The sequence below is a fragment of the Trachypithecus francoisi genome, unplaced genomic scaffold (assembly GCF_009764315.1).
Source record: "Trachypithecus francoisi isolate TF-2019V2 unplaced genomic scaffold, Tfra_2.0 Lachesis_group12, whole genome shotgun sequence".
In the NCBI taxonomy this organism is placed as follows: Eukaryota; Metazoa; Chordata; class Mammalia; order Primates; family Cercopithecidae; genus Trachypithecus; species Trachypithecus francoisi.
This window is the reverse complement of record NW_022681457.1, coordinates 64,480,993-64,497,987: the sequence shown is the minus strand read 5'-3', so window position 1 is coordinate 64,497,987 and position 16,995 is coordinate 64,480,993. Positions and strand designations below refer to the sequence as shown.

At 50.3% G+C, this 16,995-nt stretch overlaps 1 protein-coding gene across 7 annotated transcripts; it reads right to left on the bottom strand.

Annotated features, from left to right (window-relative positions):
- Positions 1-765: 765 nt before the first annotated feature.
- Positions 766-16,983, bottom strand: FXYD5 (FXYD domain containing ion transport regulator 5). 7 transcript variants are annotated; one of them, XM_033225700.1, is made up of 9 exons: positions 16,835-16,981; positions 16,034-16,094; positions 14,120-14,200; positions 13,218-13,274; positions 10,812-10,916; positions 6,722-6,811; positions 4,800-4,829; positions 4,646-4,720; positions 766-1,081 (listed from the first exon to the last, which is right to left on the bottom strand). In XM_033225700.1, exons 1-9 carry the CDS (start codon positions 16,958-16,960, stop codon positions 1,032-1,034), a joined length of 675 nt encoding a protein of 224 aa, XP_033081591.1. In that variant the 5' UTR covers positions 16,961-16,981; the 3' UTR covers positions 766-1,031. The 7 variants fall into 7 exon arrangements, with proteins under 7 accessions (XP_033081591.1, XP_033081589.1, XP_033081594.1 ...); XM_033225698.1 differs by having other exon boundaries at positions 16,775-16,914; XM_033225703.1 differs by lacking the exon at positions 10,812-10,916 and having other exon boundaries at positions 16,835-16,983.
- Between the last annotated feature and the right edge of the window lie 12 nt (positions 16,984-16,995).

The following is a 16,995-nucleotide window of genomic DNA, read 5'->3' as shown; positions in this document are numbered from 1 at the left end:
GACACATTCCTAAGCCAAGAAGTGGCCAGATGGTGGCCATATGTGTAGTGGGGGCTGTGGATGGAACTTGGAGGTGCAGGCTGTGGCATCCACACTCATGTGTGCAAGGCCCCTCCCAGTGTGGGAAGGGACTAGAAGTAGGAAGGAGAGGGGACCCCTGTGATCTGGGACCTCCAAACCCTTAAAAATGTTAGGGGTGAGCTGACACTGGGTATCTGCTCCCCTGGTGGGGACCATACCAGTGTTCTCAAACTGCCTGCAGGCAGAAGCCAGCCTTGGCTCTCTCTCTGACCAGAGTCACCCAGCACACAGTCACCTACACGCACCTACCACCATCCTGTCTGCTACACACTAGACTGGCTTCCTTCACTTTATTCCCTGCCTTGGCTTTTTTTATTTTTCTTTTTTAGAAACAGGATCTCACTCTGTCACCCAGGCTGGAATACAGTGGCGCAATCACAGCTCACTAAAATCTCGACCTCCTGGGCTCAAGCAGTTCTCCTGCCTTAGCCTCCTGAGTAGCTGGGACTCTAGGCATGCACCACCAATTTTTTTTTTTTTTTTGTAGTGACAAGGTCTCACTATGTTGCCCAGACTGGTCTTGAACTACTGGCCTCAAGTGATCCTCCCGCCTCAGCCTCCCAAAGGGCTGGGGTTATAGGTGTGGGCCACCACGTCCAGCCTTTGCTTTATTCCTTGAGGGCCCCGAGGCAGCCCCTGCCTCCTCTTTCCACTCCCCTGTCCCAAATGATCAGAGATCCTGGGGAAAGGACCACAGTGCTTTACTTTTTGTCTGAACAGAGGAGATAACTTGAGGGACAGTCCCCAAAGCGCCAGGCAGCCTTCAGGGGCGGGTAGGGTTGGGGGAGGTAGGAGACTCGGACCGGCAGCCCTGGCTCCAGCTTCATCGTCTGTGCCTTCCCTCTCTGGCCAGGCTCTTCGAGGGGATGCAGGAGGCCGGGCACGGTGAGCTGGCAGGGGGCTTGGTCTTGGGGTGCTCAGCGGGTTGTCCGTTCCTGTTTCTGATGGACTCACCTGCAATAATTCCGGCATAACCCGGACAGCTGTCTGCATTTGCCACCTGTGGGTGAAAGAAATGGTTCAGTCATGAGCTAGAGCGATATTGATTCTTATTGTGTATTCTGGGGCTGGGGAACCAGGTTGATCAGCCCTGCCCCTCCGGAAGCTCAAAGGCAGCTCCATAAATAAATGATGGAGAAATGCACCGAGAAGCCCTGCGAGAGGCGCTTCCCACACAGGCTCACAGATGAGCCGTTTGGAAACTCCCATTATTTTGTATGCCACTTATTCATTCATTCAGGCACTAAGAACACAGTTGAGGACAAAGAAAAAAATCCCTGCCCTGGCAGAGTTGTCTTTCTATGGGGAAAGACCAACAAGGAGAAAAATAACAAAGTCAAATGTATGAAGGCACTACGTGGGATGGTGTTAAGTCCTATGATGGGAAATAAGGCCAGGAAGGAGTCATGGAGGCCCAGGAGCTGGGCTCATTCTCACAGGATGGCTACTGGGGCTTCAATGAGGAGGCGACTTTTTTTTTTTTTTTTTTTTTTTGAGACAGAGTCTTGCTGTGTCGCCCAGGCTGGAATGCAGTGGTGCAATCTCGGCTCACTGCAACCTCCACCTCCTGGGTTCAAGTGATTCTCCTGCCTCAGCCTCCCGAGTAGCTGGGATGACAGGCACATGCCACCACGCCCAGCTAATTTTTGTATTTTTAGTAGAGACAGGGTTTCACCATGTTGGCCAAGCTGGTCTTGAACTCCTGGCCTCAAGGGATCCACCTGCCTTGGCCTCCCAAAGTGCTGGGATTACATATGTGAACCACTGCGGCCCGCCAAGGAGGTGACATTTGAGCAAAGGTCTGAAGGAGGTAAGGGAGACACCTGGAGGAAAGGTGTTACAGGCAGAGGGAACAGCAGTGCAAAGGCCTTGAGGTAGGAGGACACAGATGGGCTCCAGAGACTCATCTGTGGCTGGTCCAGAGTGAGGGAGGGGGGACCTTAGAAGCCAAGGGTACTTGAGAAAACACCTGCCACCCTTGCCTCCTCCAGCCCCTCAGCTCTCTGGCCTCGTCTTCTTCTACTCTCCCGCAGCCTATCCTGTCCTGGCTACTTTGCTTCCTCTGCTGCTATAGCAATGGGCGCAGCTCATTCCTGCCTCCAGGGCTTGGCACTTGCTGCCCTCTCTACCTGGTGATTCATCTTCTCATCATCAGGTGTCAGTTCCAATTTTACCACTCCAGGGAGGGCTTTTCTCCCCACCCCTCTCTTCCCTGTCACTCTGCTTTATTTGGCAAGTATCTTTCTCTGTATCCACTCATTCATGCATTTATTTGCTTATCATCTTCTCCTGACCAGATGTGAGTTCCTGAGGACAGGGACCAGGGCTGCTTGTCACCACCATGCCCCCAGCATCACCCAGCATAGGTTTGGCACAGACGAGGTGCCCACAAGTATTTGCTGTTGGAAAAGTACATGGCCCCAGAGCTAACGTTCAGGCTCTGCTCTCACACAAACCTGGGTCCAATCCTTCACTGATTCTTTTTTTTTTTTTTTTTTTTTTTAAATTATTTGTGTAGAGACAGGATCTTGCCATTTTGCCCAGGCTGGTCTTGAACCCCTGGGCTCAAGCCATCCTCCCACCTTGGCCTCCCAAAGTACTGGGATTACAAGAGTGAGCCACTGTGACCCGCCAGCAAATGAATTCACTGACTCTTATGTGCTGCGTGACCTTAGGCAAACTCCTTAACTCTCTGAGCCTTAACTTCACCACTGGGGTGAGAATAGGGCCTGGTGCAAAGTCAGGATCAACACACACATGTTGCATGAACGAGGCAAGAGTGCTTGACTCTCAGGGTGTTACAGGCAGTGGGGATTCCACATATATCAGGAATCATGTTTTATGATTGTTAGAATTCTGCCTCTCCCCTTAAGGCAAAAAAAGATGTGACTACGCTCATTTTCTTAATAAGGAAGTTGGACAAGAGAGGTAATGAAACTTGGCATTGGTTATACAGATTAACTGACAGCTTGTGTTTTATTTCACCCACAGCATTTTGAAAACCTTTTTTAAAAATTAGTTTCTCGGCCGGCCGCGGTGGCTCAAGCCTGTAATCCCAGCACTTTGGGAGGCCGAGGCGGGCGGATCCCAAGGTCAGGAGATCGAGACCATCCTGGCTAACACGGTGAAACCCCGTCTCTACTAAAAAGTACAAAAAACTAGCCGGGCGAGGTGGCGGGCGCCTGTAGTCCCAGCTACTACTCGGGAGGCTGAGGCAGGAGAATGGCGTGAACCCGGGAGGCGGAGCTTGCAGTGAGCTGAGATCCGGCCACTGCACTCCAGCCTGGGCGACAGAGCGAGACTCCGTCTCAAAAAAAAAAAAAAAAAAATTAGTTTCTCTGCTTGTTATTCTGCCTTTCCCCACACCTTCCTGTCCCTGCGTTGGGCCCTGGGCCCCTTGCCCTCTAGTTAATCATTGGCAGGAGACAGTGGGGTGGGAGGACAGGGAGGTTTAGGTATCTGATCCTTACCACCCCTGCTCCCTCCTGGTTTGGTCACAAGTGAGGCAGTGGCTGGAACCCTCTTTCTGAGGCCACAGCTCCTGCCAGCAGCCCCACCCCCAGTTCCATCTCTCACCAGGCAGCCTGCAAAGCCAGTATCTCCTCTCGTCCCTCAGGCTGGGGGATAACAGGTCTCCATCCTTGCTAGTCCTAGGGCACTGCACCATCTCATTACCCTGACTGTACCTTGGAGATACCACTCTATTAAACGTTCTCCAGTTAACCCTTTGCAGGTCCTTCTGCCACCTGCCATGAATCTGATCAACACAGCTGTCAACATTTGAGTACCAAAAGATTTTACAGAAGCATTAAGCTCTTAAAAGAGTAGTTACTCTGGCTGCTCCAAGCCTCTATTCTTGCTGGATTGAGTGGGTGAGGTTGTTCCATGAGGCATTTAATCCTCAGGTGTCTCCTCCCAACACAGCCTTGTTTAACCCTTGTTCCCTGCCGGGCCTGGGTGCAGTGAGCTTGTGACTGCTGGGGTGGTATGCTGACTGCCAAAGGGCCCTTAGTCTCTACCCCTCCCTGTCAGTATCCATGTCCTTTGCCATGTGACTTTGCCTGTCTTCCCATCAAGAGGTGGAGTCTATTTCCTTGAGTGAAGCCCAGCCTTTCGACTTGCTTTGACCTATGGAATGAGGCAGAAGTGATAATGGCCAGTTCTGAGCCTACATGCATTCACTCTCCCTTAGACCCCTGCCACCACCATGCGAACAAGCCCAGGCTAGCTTAGTGAAGGATAAGATGATGAGGCAAGTAGCTAAGGTGCCCCAGAAACAGAGTTTCCTGCTGACCCACAACTGAACTCAGATGCGAGAGTAAATCCAGTTGAGACCAGAAGAATCATCCAGCTGAGCCCAGCCTACATTTTCAAACTGTGGTCTTGAGAGCTCAATAAATGGTCATTATTTTAAACCACTGAATTCTGTGGTGGTTTGTATGGATATGCAGCTAATAGATACCTCATTTAAAACAAAATTGCCCAGGGACCTTTAAGAACCCAGCCCCCAGTCATAAGCCCCCTCCTGGTCTTGGTGCCCTTCCCACCCAACTCCAGTTCTCACTGGTGAGGATGATGATGCCTGTGATGAACAGCACAGCTGCGACCAACAGCCCCCGTTTCCGGAGGGTGTGTTCATCTGCAGAGAGAAAAATGAGGGGTAGAGTCAGAGGGGCCTTCACCTTTCCTTCCCCCACATCTTCCTGTGGATAACTTACCATAGAAGAAGGGGTCATCCTCATGAAAACCTGGAGAGGTAGACAAAGAGCAAGTCAGGGTTCAGCAAAGGTTTGTGAAGTGAATATGTGAATGGCAAAGTCAGGAAAGGGGGACACCTGGGTACCCTTAGAACAAAAACCAAAATCCTCACCATGGCACACAATCTGGTTCCCATTATTCCTCTAATCTCATTTCCTCCCCATTCCCCTCACTCCCTGCACTCCAGTCCTACCAGCCTCCCTGCTGTTGAACATGCAGGTACCTTCTCACCTCAGGGCCTTTGCACTGGCTGTTTCCTCTGTCTGGAATACACTTTCCCTAGACATCCACATGACTCCCTCCTTCACTCCCTTCCCAGTGGGGCCCTCCCTGGTTTTGTATGTGAGATACAGGTTGACTATCCCTAATCCCCAAAACCAAAATCCAAAATCCAAAATGTTCCCAAATCTGACACTTTTTGATGTCACATCAGAGGTGTTTGAAGCAAAGCAACTCCATCTCGAATAGGGTAAAATAAGGCTGAGATCTACTGGGTTGTATTCCCCAGAGGTTAGACATTGGTAGTCATAGGATGAGACAGGAGGTTGGCACAAGGTACAGGTCATAAAGGCCTTGCTGATAAAACAGGTTGCAGTGAAGAAGCCAGTTAAAATCCACCAAAACCAAGATGGCAATGAGAGTGACCTCTGGTCATCCTCACAGTTCATTATACGTTAGTTATAATATATTGGCATGCTAAAAGACACTCAAATACCAGCACCATGACAGTTTACAAATGCCATGCAATGTCAGGAAGTTACCCTATACAGTATAAAAAGGGGAGGAACCCTCAGTTCCAGGAATTGCCCACCCCTTTCCCAGAAAACTCATGAATCTATCCCTTATTTAGCATATAATCAAGAAAGAACCATAAAAATAGGCTGCTCTGTCTATGGAGTAGCCATTCTTTATTCCTTTACTTTCTTAATAAACTCTATGGACTCACTCTGAATTCTTTTTTGGTGCAAGATCCAAGAGCCCTCTCTTGGGGTCTGGATTGGGACCCCTTTCTGGTAATAGTCTGACATGGCACCGAAAGGAAGTGCCCATTGGAACATTTTGGACTTCAGATTTTTGGGTCAGGAATGCTGAACTGGTAAGTATAATGCAAATATTCTAAAACCCGAAATCTGAAAGACTCCTGGTCCAAAGCATTTTGGATAAGGAATATTCAACCTGTACTCCCCAGTCACTCTCTAACCCTACTTTATTTTTCTTGATAGCAAGTTAAAATCAACTGATACATACTTATTATGATTATTTCTTGTTGTGTTTCTCTTACCACTAGAATAGTAGTTCCACGAGGGCAGAGATTTTGTCTGGCTTGTTCACCGCTCTATCTCTGTCCCCTAGAACCTAGCCTAGCACACAACAGGTACTCAGTGAATATCTGTTGAATGAATGGATGAACGGGCTCTCTATGTGACCCATGGGCATATCATTTCCATTCATTCACTGGGGAGTTGACTGGGCAGGAAGTGGAGGATAAGACCACCAGGGAAAGAATCAAATTGCCCCTAGAAACAGAGCTCCCTGCTGACCCACAACTGACCTCAGAGACTTGAGTAAGTCCAGCTGAAACCAGAAGAACCAGCCAGCTGAGCACACCCTAGATTTCCAAATTGCAGAAATGAGAGTTAAATAAATGGTTATCATTTTAAGCCACTGAGTTTTTAGGTGGTTTGTATGCAGCAATAATTTATGCATTCATTTATGTATTCAGACATTTATCATGTGCCCACCCTCTGCCAGGCTTGAAGTCATTTACTCTCCCATCACGTGTTGACTGAGAACTATTCTGTGCTGGGCTGTATTCCAGGTGCTGGAAATACACAGTGAACAGAAAATAGCCTGCTTCCAGTCTGGGGAGGCAATTACTGACCAGATGGCTTGAGGGTCTGGGGGTCTCTCTGGACGTCTGTGCTTGGGGATGGTCTCTCAGAGGGTGTCGTGGTGTCTTCAGTGGGATGAGCTGAGAGAGTGGCCAGATCAGTGGAGGGCAGGAGTGAGCCATGGAGGCAGAAACAAGGGATATTACTGAGAGTCTGCATCTGGAAGAAATCCCTCTCCCACATCTACACAGCTGGTGTGCAGGGTCAGGCATCCCCCCTACTCCGTATCAGAGGCAATAAGTAATGGTAGGCATTAAAATGCTGAAATAAGCATGTACCCCCTAGTTATGACTATCTGATCTGCCTCAATCCCTGAGGGACTCCAGACACCTCTCCTAAGACCTTCTGGCCCACACTATAATCCAGGAGATAAAGGAACTAAAAGGCAACACTTGCCAGGGACTCTGACCCAGCTACATAGTCTAGAAACACTTTTAAAACATTCTGAATATTGTCCAGGTGCAGCAGCTCACGCCTGTAACCCCAGCGCTTTGGGAGACTGAGGCGGGCAGATCACCTGAAGCCAGGAGTTCAAGACCAGCCTGGCCAAAACGGTAAAACCCCGTATCTACTAAAAATACAAAAATTAGCCGGGACTGGTGGCACGAACCTGTAATCCCAGTTACTCGGGAGGCTGGCAGGAGAATTGCCTGAACGCGGGAGGGGGAATTTGCAGTGAGCCGAGATTTCACCACTGCACTCCAGTCTGGGCAACAGAGCAAGACTCCATCTCAAAAACAACAACAACAACAACAACAAAACTATTCTGAATATCATTTCTGCCCCCAGGATGGAAAATACCAAAGGATTCTTCTCTTGAAAAAAAAATAAAAAAGGGCTGGGTGTGGTGGCTCACGCCTGTAATCCCAGCACTTTGGGAGGTTGAGGCAGGGGGATCATGAGGTCAGGAGATCGAGACCATCCTGGCTAACATGGTGAAATCCCGTCTCTGCTAAAAATACAAAAAAAGTTAGCCGGGTGTGGTGGCAGGCACCTGTAGTCCCACCTACTCGGGAGGCTGAGGCAGGAGAATCACTTGAACCAGGGAGGAGGAGCTTGCAGTGAGCTGAGATTGTGCCACTGCACTTCAGCCTGGGTGAAAGTGCAAGACTCTGCCTCAAAAAAAAAAAAAAAACAGTACCTCCAAAGAAAAGGCCTCCCCCAGCACTGAGAAGTGCCACCACACCACATCTGAGGCCTCAACAAGAAGCCAGCAGGCAGAGAAGCTCCCTCATGAAACCCAAGTTCCCTGGAACTATCTCGGTGCCCCACACCCTAAATAGGAACTGGCAGCCAAGGATTACAAGATATTCAGGGAATGCATTGCCCAGAGGAAGGCATAAGCCAGATCAATGGCAGAGACCACAGGAATGCAAAGGACAGCCATACTGGTGTGCAGTGCTTATGCACCCTGGAGCAAGACAGTCTAGACTCAAATTCTGGTTCTGCCACTCTTGGCTGTATTGCCTAAGGCAAGCTGAGTAACCTTTCTGGGCCTCAGTTCCCTTTCCTGTAAAATGGGAGTAATGACAGTTCCCACCACACAGGATGATCACAAGCATTGAATGACTGAATATACAAAAGTTTAGCACAGTGCCCAGCATGAATAAGCTCTCAGCAAAAGTCAGCCCTTGCTGTTAATGTTTGCTCAGCACTCCTTCCTCCTTCTGGAATAGCTCCCCCTTTCTTTTTTTTATTTTTTTATTTTTTATTTTTTTTTTGAGACGGAGTCTCACTCTGTCACCCAGGCTGGAGTGCAGTGGCCAGATCTCAGCTCACTGCAAGCTCCACCTCCCGGGTTCACGCCATTCTCCTGCCTCAGCCTCCCGAGTAGCTGGGACTACAGGCGCCGCCACCTCGCCCGGCTAGTTTTTTGTATTTTTAGTAGAGACGGGGTTTCACCGTGTTAGCCAGGATGGTCTCGATCTCCTGACCTCGTGATCCGGCCGTCTCGGCCTCCCAAAGTGCTGGGATTACAGGCTTGAGCCACCGCGCCCGGCCAGCTCCCCCTTTCTTTGTGGGAGGACATTGCCCTCCCTTCCCCAGTTATAACCCAGGCTACAAAAGGAAGCATGTGACCTTCCTGGAGACCTTTGAAATCCCAAGTAGGGATACTGAGTGACAGCTAGGTACTGTAGACTGAATTCTATCTGCCCCACCGAATTCCGTATGTGATGGTATTTGGAGCGAGGGCTTTTGGGAGGTAATTAGGGTTAGATAGGATCATGAGGGTGGGGCCCTCATGATGGGATTAGTGCCCTTATAAGAAGACACCAGAGAGCTTGCTCTCAAGCTCACAAGCCCACCCACACATGGAGAAGACATGGTGAAGACAGAGCAAGAGAATGGTTGTCTGTGACCCAAGGGGAGCCGTCGCCAGAAACCAACACTGCTGGCACCTCGATCATGGACTTCCCATCTCTAGAACTGGGAGAAATGAATTCCTATTGTTTAAGTCATCCAGTCTGTGGTATTTTGTTACGGTAACCTGAGCAGATTAAAACCCTAGGTGAAGCCTGGAAGCTTTGAGCTAGGAGGCTCAAATAGGAAGGAGCCATTTCCTTCCTAGGTGGAAGAGAAGCAAAGATAGAGGAGGAAGAGAGGCCTGGGGGCTTTCATGCCCAGCCTCTAAGCAACCCAGAGGCTCAGCAGTGACAGTCATTTATCCTTGATGAATTTCTGTCACATATATCAAGGAACATGGACCAATACATAGAGCAACTCAGGTCAGCAAAGACTCAGTAAATTAATGCAGAGATGTGAGAATGCTTTATCAATTGATAAGTGTGGACACAGCTGCTATCCCCCACCCCCTACAGGTGCACTTTTGTACAAAACAGAAAAGCTCCCTTCTGTAAGGCACTTTATTTCCATCTGTTGTAGGATTGTTTTAATAGATTCTGTAAGAATGAGATGCTTTACTGCTATCACTAGAAAACTGGAACAGTTATAAAGACCGACAAAGGGAATGGCATAGCCTGAGAGGTGGTATGTGGTCTTGTTTAGTGCCCAGTCTGCACAGCTGTACCTGTCTCTCAGCCTGGGAGTGGCCTACATCACAATACTTTCCAGTTGGGGGGCTGCCCCTCAAATAAGGATAATCACACAGGCATTAGAGGCGATCTGTTGCCTTATCTCAGCTCAGTCTCCTTTCCTACACCTTCTGGTAATACTAACTCACTTGTCCAGAGGGAAACCCCCTCTTCCCTGACTGTTGGTCTGTGTGGTTCAGGCATGGCTGGCTGAGCCTCTTCTCTAGCCCCAGGGTGAGGCACAAGACTCAAGCCTGACCAATGAGAATAGCTCATTTCTCAGGCTCTCATTGGTTCAGACATGAGCATGTGACTCCAGCTGGACCAATGAGAATCAATTCTAGGCCCCAGGCTAGAAATAATGGGAAAGATTTTGTTCTCCAGCCACCAGGTATGTGACCTAAAGTTAGAACTACGGGACCATCTCTGCCATCCAGAGGGGAGAAGTTAGTCGAGAATGAAGACAACAGAACCAAGAGAGGGAACAAAGCATTCATGACAGTGCTTATGCGCCTTGATCCAACTATGCCTGAAGTTGGATTCTTCTGGACTTTCCAGAACTTATATAGCCAATCAGTCTTGTATGTGTGTGTGTGTGTGTGTGTGGTGTGTGTGTGTGTCTGTGTATGTGTGTGTTTAAGGTGAATTTTCTATATTTTGCAACTGAAAAGCTCCTGTTCTAACATTAAGGAGATGTACAAAAAAGAAATATCCACAGGCACATTTTATAGCACCAGCCTCCGAGGGGAACTGACGGCAAGAAAGTTCTACCAGTTAGGGAAACACTGCATACTGCATGCTGCCCCTTGGGGATCCTTTGCTGCAAATTAGCTTAATCAAGGCCCTCAGAAGTCCTGCCATAAAGAAACATGGTTAACTTTAACTCAGGGTTCCCCAAATAACTTTGACCACAAACCGAAAACATTTTTTTTAAATGTGTTAACAATTCCCCAAACAGGGGCACCGAGAAACGTACTGAGGGAAATGTTGACCTAGATAGAGAATTAAATAAAAATCATAGGCTGCTGCTCTCAGTCCCATGCTATACCTGTTTTGGTGCTCTTGTGTGTCTCTGGATCTGTCCCTAGAGGCCCATCCATTCCTGTTGGTTGCTGGGTCTGGGTCTGGGTCTGGGTCTGGGGTTGTGGTGTTTCTATTCAGGTCAGAAGAGCAAGGAGGGAAGGATAAGAAAGAGTGAATTGGGGTCAGGCGCGGTGGCTCATGTCTGTATTCCCAGCACTTTGGGAGGCCGAGGCGGGCAGATTACCTGAGGTCGGGAGTTCAAGACCAGCCTGACCAACATGGAGAAACCCTGTCTCTACTAAAAATACAAAATTAGCTGGGCATGGTGGCTCATGCCTGTAATCACAGCTGCTCGGGAGGCTGAGGGAGGGGAATCGCTTGAACCTGGGAGGCGGAGGTTGCGGTGAGCCGAGATTGCACCACTGCACTCCAGCCTGGGCAACAAGAGCAAAACTCCATCTCAGAAAAAAACTAAGAGGCTGGCAAAACCCGAAGATGTCAATATACCAGGTGTCACTGTAGGGATGGGAAGGGGGCACTCTCCTGCACACTGCTGGTGGGTGAGGAAGTGGGCACAGCCACTTGGGAGGGCGACTTTTATTTTTACTTTTATTTATTTATTTATCTTTGAGACAGGGTCTCACTCCAGCCTGAGCTGGAGCGCAGTGGTGCAATCATAGCTCACCGCAGCCTCGAACTCCTGGGCTCAAGTGATTCTCCCGCCTTAGCCTCCCAGGTAGCTGGGACTACAGGCACATGCCACCATGCCCAGCTAATCATTTTGTACTTTTTGTAGAGAATAGGTTTTGCTTTGTTGCCCAGGCTGGTCTCCAATTCCTGGGCTCAAGCGATCCACCTGTCTCAGCCTCCAAAAGTGCTGGGATGTCAGGCATGAGCCACCGTGCCTGGGCGGCAGGAGGGCAAATTTTAAAACATTAAGCATTCATGTTCTTTGCCCTGTACTGTTTTTGGATAAAAGCACAGGCTCTGGTGCCAGTTTCCTGGACTTTGATTCCTGCTGCGTCCCTGACTTGCTGCGAGACCTTGAACCAGTTACTCAGCGCCTCTGTTTCTTTGTCTGTAAAATGGGGACAATGGTAATTTCTGCCTCTTAGGGTTTGCGTGAAGGTTGAATGAGTTAACATACGCAAAATATTTAGAACTATGACCAGCACATAGTCAGTACATATTCCAAGTGCGTTTGCTCAAGGAGTAAGGGACAAGGTTGCTCTGTGGCACTGTGTGTAGACAGAAAAAGCTGGAAACGGCCAACACGTGCATCAAGAAGTGTGTGACTCCATAAGCTGTGACATAGGCACCTTGTGGAACACCAGGCAGCAGAGAAAACAAAATGAGTCTTTATGCAGTGATGTGAGAACTTCCAAACATGCGACTGCATGAAGAAGCAAAGCAAGTTGCAGAACAATCATCCGATCTCCTTAAGCTCACACAAACACAGCACACAGTCAGTGCATTTTCTCCAGGTGATAAACATGGGATATGGTATCACTGGGGACCTACCCCGGTGCTAACAGTGGGGACCTCTCGGAGACAGAGGGAGAGAACAAGCATTGGGGGGGGGAGGTGGCAAAGGGGTTTAGTTTTGCCTACAATCATTTTATTCTTTCCAGGTAGAATGTGTTTACGTACTACTGTGTCTTTACACATCGATTGAAAAAATTGGGGAGCACTTTTTTTTTTTTTTGAGACAGGGTCTTGCTCTGTTGCCCAGGCTGGAGTGCAATGGCGAGATCTCGGCTCACTGCAACCTCTGCCTCCGCGCTCAAGTGATTCTCCCACCTCAGCCTTTTGAGTAGCTGGGACTACAGGAGTACACCAATGCACTTGGCAAATTTTTGCATTTTTCTGTAAAGATGGAGTCTCACTGTGTTGCCCAGGCTGGTCTAGAACTCCTGAGCTCAAGTGACCCATCCACCTTGGCCTCTCAAAGTACTGGGATTAGAGGCATGATCCACTGTGCCTGGCCGGGAGCACTTTTTGAATTATACTCCAAGAAAACATCCAAAAATTGTTCAAAAAATTCAAAAAAGGGCTCAGAGAAAAAAGAGATGAAAGGAAGAAACAAATGGGACTGGCACACAGAGATTTTCTGGGGGTGTTTGCAAAGTTCTGTTCTTTGACCTGGTTGGTAGTTACATAGGGATTCCATTTAGAGTAAGTCATTACATTGTAAATTTATGGGTTTTGTATTTTTCTATATGCATGCTAATTTCACAATTTCAAAAGTGTTGTGGTTTTCTTTTTCTAAAGAATTGAATGGAGTTGGCTGGCTGCCCCACCCAAAGTAAACCAGGGCATTCAGAGCTGGGAGAAGGGACTGAAATGGGCAACCAAAGACCTAGAGTGTCAGAGAAGAGGGGAAACTGTTTGCCCTGGTCCTGTCCCCACCCGCTGCCCCTGTGCTACTCACCATCAGCAGACCTGGTTGGGGTTGGAGGGGTGGGCTGGAGTTCTGTGTAGACTGCGTCTGGAGTCCAGAAACGAGGGGTCAGGGAGAGAACCGGAGAGAGAAAAAGAAGTGGACAAGATCTATGGATGGAGATGCCAGAGATTCCCATAGCAACTCCATTTTAATGTAATAGAAATGGCTTAATTAATCCAGCCATTTGCTAACTGCTGAAATGTGCTACCAATATGTCCTCTTCTTTGGGACCTTACGTCCCACAGATGCCACACTACAGCTCCTTCTTCGAGATGCTGGCTGCAAATTAGGTTTCTGAAGACTCTGAGAAGTGCTGCCTAAAAAAACGTGTTTAACTCAGCTTCCCAAATGCCCTTGCTCTGATAAAAAGCCCCAGAACTTCCTTTAGGGACCATCCTTCCCTGACTCTTGGTCCCCTTTATTCAGCAGGTCTGACACCAGCCCTAGTGGAGGTTGGACATGGAACCCAGGCCTGGCCAATCAGCTTCCTATGCCTGTGGCCACAGTGGCCAGCTCAGGGATGTGACCTGAGCCTGGCCAAAGATAACTCGGTTCTGGGACATTTGCTGGACTAAGGAAGGGAAATTCTCTTGCTGGGATTCTCAGCAGACAGGATGAGAGCCCCAGGCTTCAAGGGATCATCTTGGCCCCATGAGAGGAGACTCTTCCTGGAAATGAAGACAACACAGAGAAAACAGAACCAAGAGGTAGAGAGAGGCTCCTGATAGCATCGTTTGAGCACCTAGATCAAGCCATGCCTGAAGGTCTGTACCTGGACTTTTTCGTTACATAAATCCATAAATTCCCTTGTTGGGTCCCAATTGGGGATTTTTGTTGCTGTTGTTATTTGCAATGACAGGATCTTGATAGACATGTCCCTCTTTCCTCACCTGGGGCTGGTGTAGGGACCTGAATGTCTATGAGAGTTGGGTCTGCTGAAGAAATGGATGTGGTATACTTCGACGTCTGTCCTAGGGAATCAAAGATGAGAAGTCAGGAGGGAGCCTGGTCCCCCTCCTCTTACCACCCCCGCCCTCCACTCCCTGGTGAAACCTTAGGGGTCCTGTCTGCTGGTGGAATCACTCAGCTTTGACAGTAGCAATCCATAATTCTGAAAGTGTTTTCAGCTATGCCAATGCCTGGGAACCCTTCTTCTAGGCCCCCTCCCCGCCCATCCCTGTGGGGTGGGAGAGTCAGTTTAGTCTAGTGAGCCCAGGTGCTAGGGTCAGCCCAGACCCTGGTTTCAAATCCTGCCCCCAACAACTTTCTTGCTGTGTGACCTGGAACAAGTAAAGTCTTTTCTCTGAGCCTCAGTTGCTCCATCTGCAAAGCGGGGATAATAATTGAATCTACTGCACAGGGCTACAGATAGGGCGAAATGACACAGAGCAGGCGAAGGGTCTCCCACACTGTTTACCATGTAGTCAGTGCTGGATAACTCCACTGCCCCCACCCTGGCCCTGCCTCCGTACCCTCCAGCCTGGACATCCCAGCAGCCTCCTCCCTGGGCTCCCTGCTCCTGTCCCTGCCCCCACAGTCTGTTCCCACCTGCAGCCGGACGGAGCCTGGGACCACCTGAGTCAGGTCAGGGCCTGCCTGGCTCAGAGCCCTGCCCTGGCTGCACTTCACTCTACATAAAAGCAAAGCCCTCATGTGGCCCATAAGTCCTCCTCCATCTGGTCCCATCACTTCTCTGTCCTCTCTTCATCCCACTCTGCCCCTTCTCATCCCAATCCAGCCACCCCACCTGCCTGTTATTCTTTAAACACACCAGACAACACTCAGCCTCCAGACACCTGCAAGGCTCATTCCCTCATTTCTTCCAAATGTTTGTTGGTCCCAATGTCACCTCCTCAGTGAGGCCCTCCCTGACCACCCAGTTTAAACAATCCTCATTACCTGTACTTTTCTGCAAGCACATAACACCTCCTAGCACATGATATAACTTACTAATTTGTCTCTCCCCACTAGAGTGTGACCTCTTGTTTTATTCACTGCTGTTTCCCCAGTGCACAGAATATCTAGCACATAGTAGGTGCTCAATAAATATTTGTCAAATGACTGAATGAGTATATGAAAATCATTTTATGAAGGAGAAGTGAGGGTGCTTTCAGTGGGGCGTGCACTCTGGGTTCTGGGAGCAGGCAGGACAGTTGTTTTCCCAGCTCCCCCACACACTATCCTCTGACACAGGGCACTTCCCTTCGCTGAGTCTCAGTTTCCTCATCAGTAAAATGGGCAAGACAACAGGTGTGACTGACTGTCAGAGGCAAAGCCTAACTGAGCTAACACACACCACACACCACACCTGCCATGCAGAAAGGATGCTCAATGACCCCCCGCGGTTCCTGTCTTTCAGGAGACACTTTCCAGGCAAGGCTGAGATGTCACCAGCTCGTTGGACCAACCCCAGCTCAACAGCTTTGCCTAACTGTGTAATGCCCCAGGACCCAGTGATCCTCTTTTTTGGGAGCCGAGGTTTCCTGGCTGCTGAGTAGAAAACTGACACCAATCTCCCCGCCAAATCAAACTCAGTGAGTTCTTCTTGGAGGTGAAATTGGAGGATGCTCAGCGGGACAGGCCCTGGCCAGACTCACTGGAAGCAGCCACCCGGGTTTGAGGTGTCCAAAGAGGGTGTAACGTCGCCCCGCCATAGGGATCCCCACTTCCTGGTGCCGGCTCAGCGGGAGGGTGACAGGGCGGGACAGAACGTTCACACGCGCCAGCCACCCACCCTGCAGCACATGTAGGGCTGGCCTGGCTGGGGCCTCTGGGGCAGAGTGGAGGCCAGAGACGGGTCTTACCTCTGGTGGGGAGAATCAGGCCAACGAGGGCGAGAAGACACAGGCGACCAAAGGGCGACATCTGTGGGACCAGGCGATGGTGGGGTCAGCCACGATGTCAGCGAGGCCGGCCTCTGGCAGTCCCCGGGGATCCTGCAGCCCCTTCCCTGCCCTGAGCAAACACCTCTGGCTTCCAGGACCCCCTGCCAGGGCAGACGGCTGGCCTCAGGGGAAAGGGGAGGGTCTTAGGTGGGGATATCAAACAGTCACCCTGCTTCCTTCCCCTGCAGGTCCCCAGAGAAAACAAGAAGCAACAGATAAATGGATCTCCCAGCAGCTGCAAGGGCCGGCAGGCACTCCTGAAGCAGAGAAGCACCTCCCTGCGCCTTCCGCCAGGCGCCTATCCCTCACTGGGACTGACGCAAGGAGGGGACTGGGGCAGAGGAGTAGACAGGAGGCCTCTTCCCTCCCCCAGGGGCCCAGAGCCCAGGAGTCGGCAAGGAGGGGAAGGAGGAAGAGTGAGTAACGCCTCCTGCGCTCAGAGGAAAAAGTGAGTTGGTGTCAGGGGCTGCCTTGCAGGGATGGCGCGCTAGGGAGATCTGAGAGGCACTGGTCCGAGGGGGGTGGCAGACAGCTGGGAAGACTGAGGCAGGCCGGCAGGAGCGAGGCAGAGCGGCCCACTGTACCCCAGGAGAGGAGGCAGAGAGATGTGGGCGTGGATGGGGGACAGAGAGGGGCGGAAGGGGTCAAACCCCTACCCACCTGAGCCCGGCCCGTGGGCAGAGGGGCGGCGGATGGAGGTGGCGCGCGAGAGGCACTTACGTTGGAGCTGGGGGTCCTGAGCCGGCAGCCTAGTGGGGAGAGGGACGCGGCGGTGGCTGCTGCGTCCAGGCGGAGGGTGTGGCCAGGGGAGCGCGAGCGGGCGGGGACCCAGACGGGCTCAGTCATTTCCTCTTGGGTTCCTGGCTTCAGAGCCCGGGGTG

What these genes read in the sequence shown, in the direction of transcription:
- FXYD5 (XM_033225699.1), bottom strand. Translation starts at nt 16,960, where the DNA reads ATGACTGAGCCCGTCTGGGTCCCCGCCCGCTCGCGCTCCCCTGGCCAC. An exon ending in TCAGGACCCCCAGCTCCAAC is followed by an intron (nt 16,095 to 16,834) that starts GTAAGTGCCTCT and finishes CTGGTCCCACAG; the next exon opens with ATGTCGCCCTTTGGTCGCCT. An exon ending in GGATGACCCCTTCTTCTATG is followed by an intron (nt 4,721 to 4,799) that starts GTAAGTTATCCA and finishes TTCTCTCTGCAG; the next exon opens with ATGAACACACCCTCCGGAAA.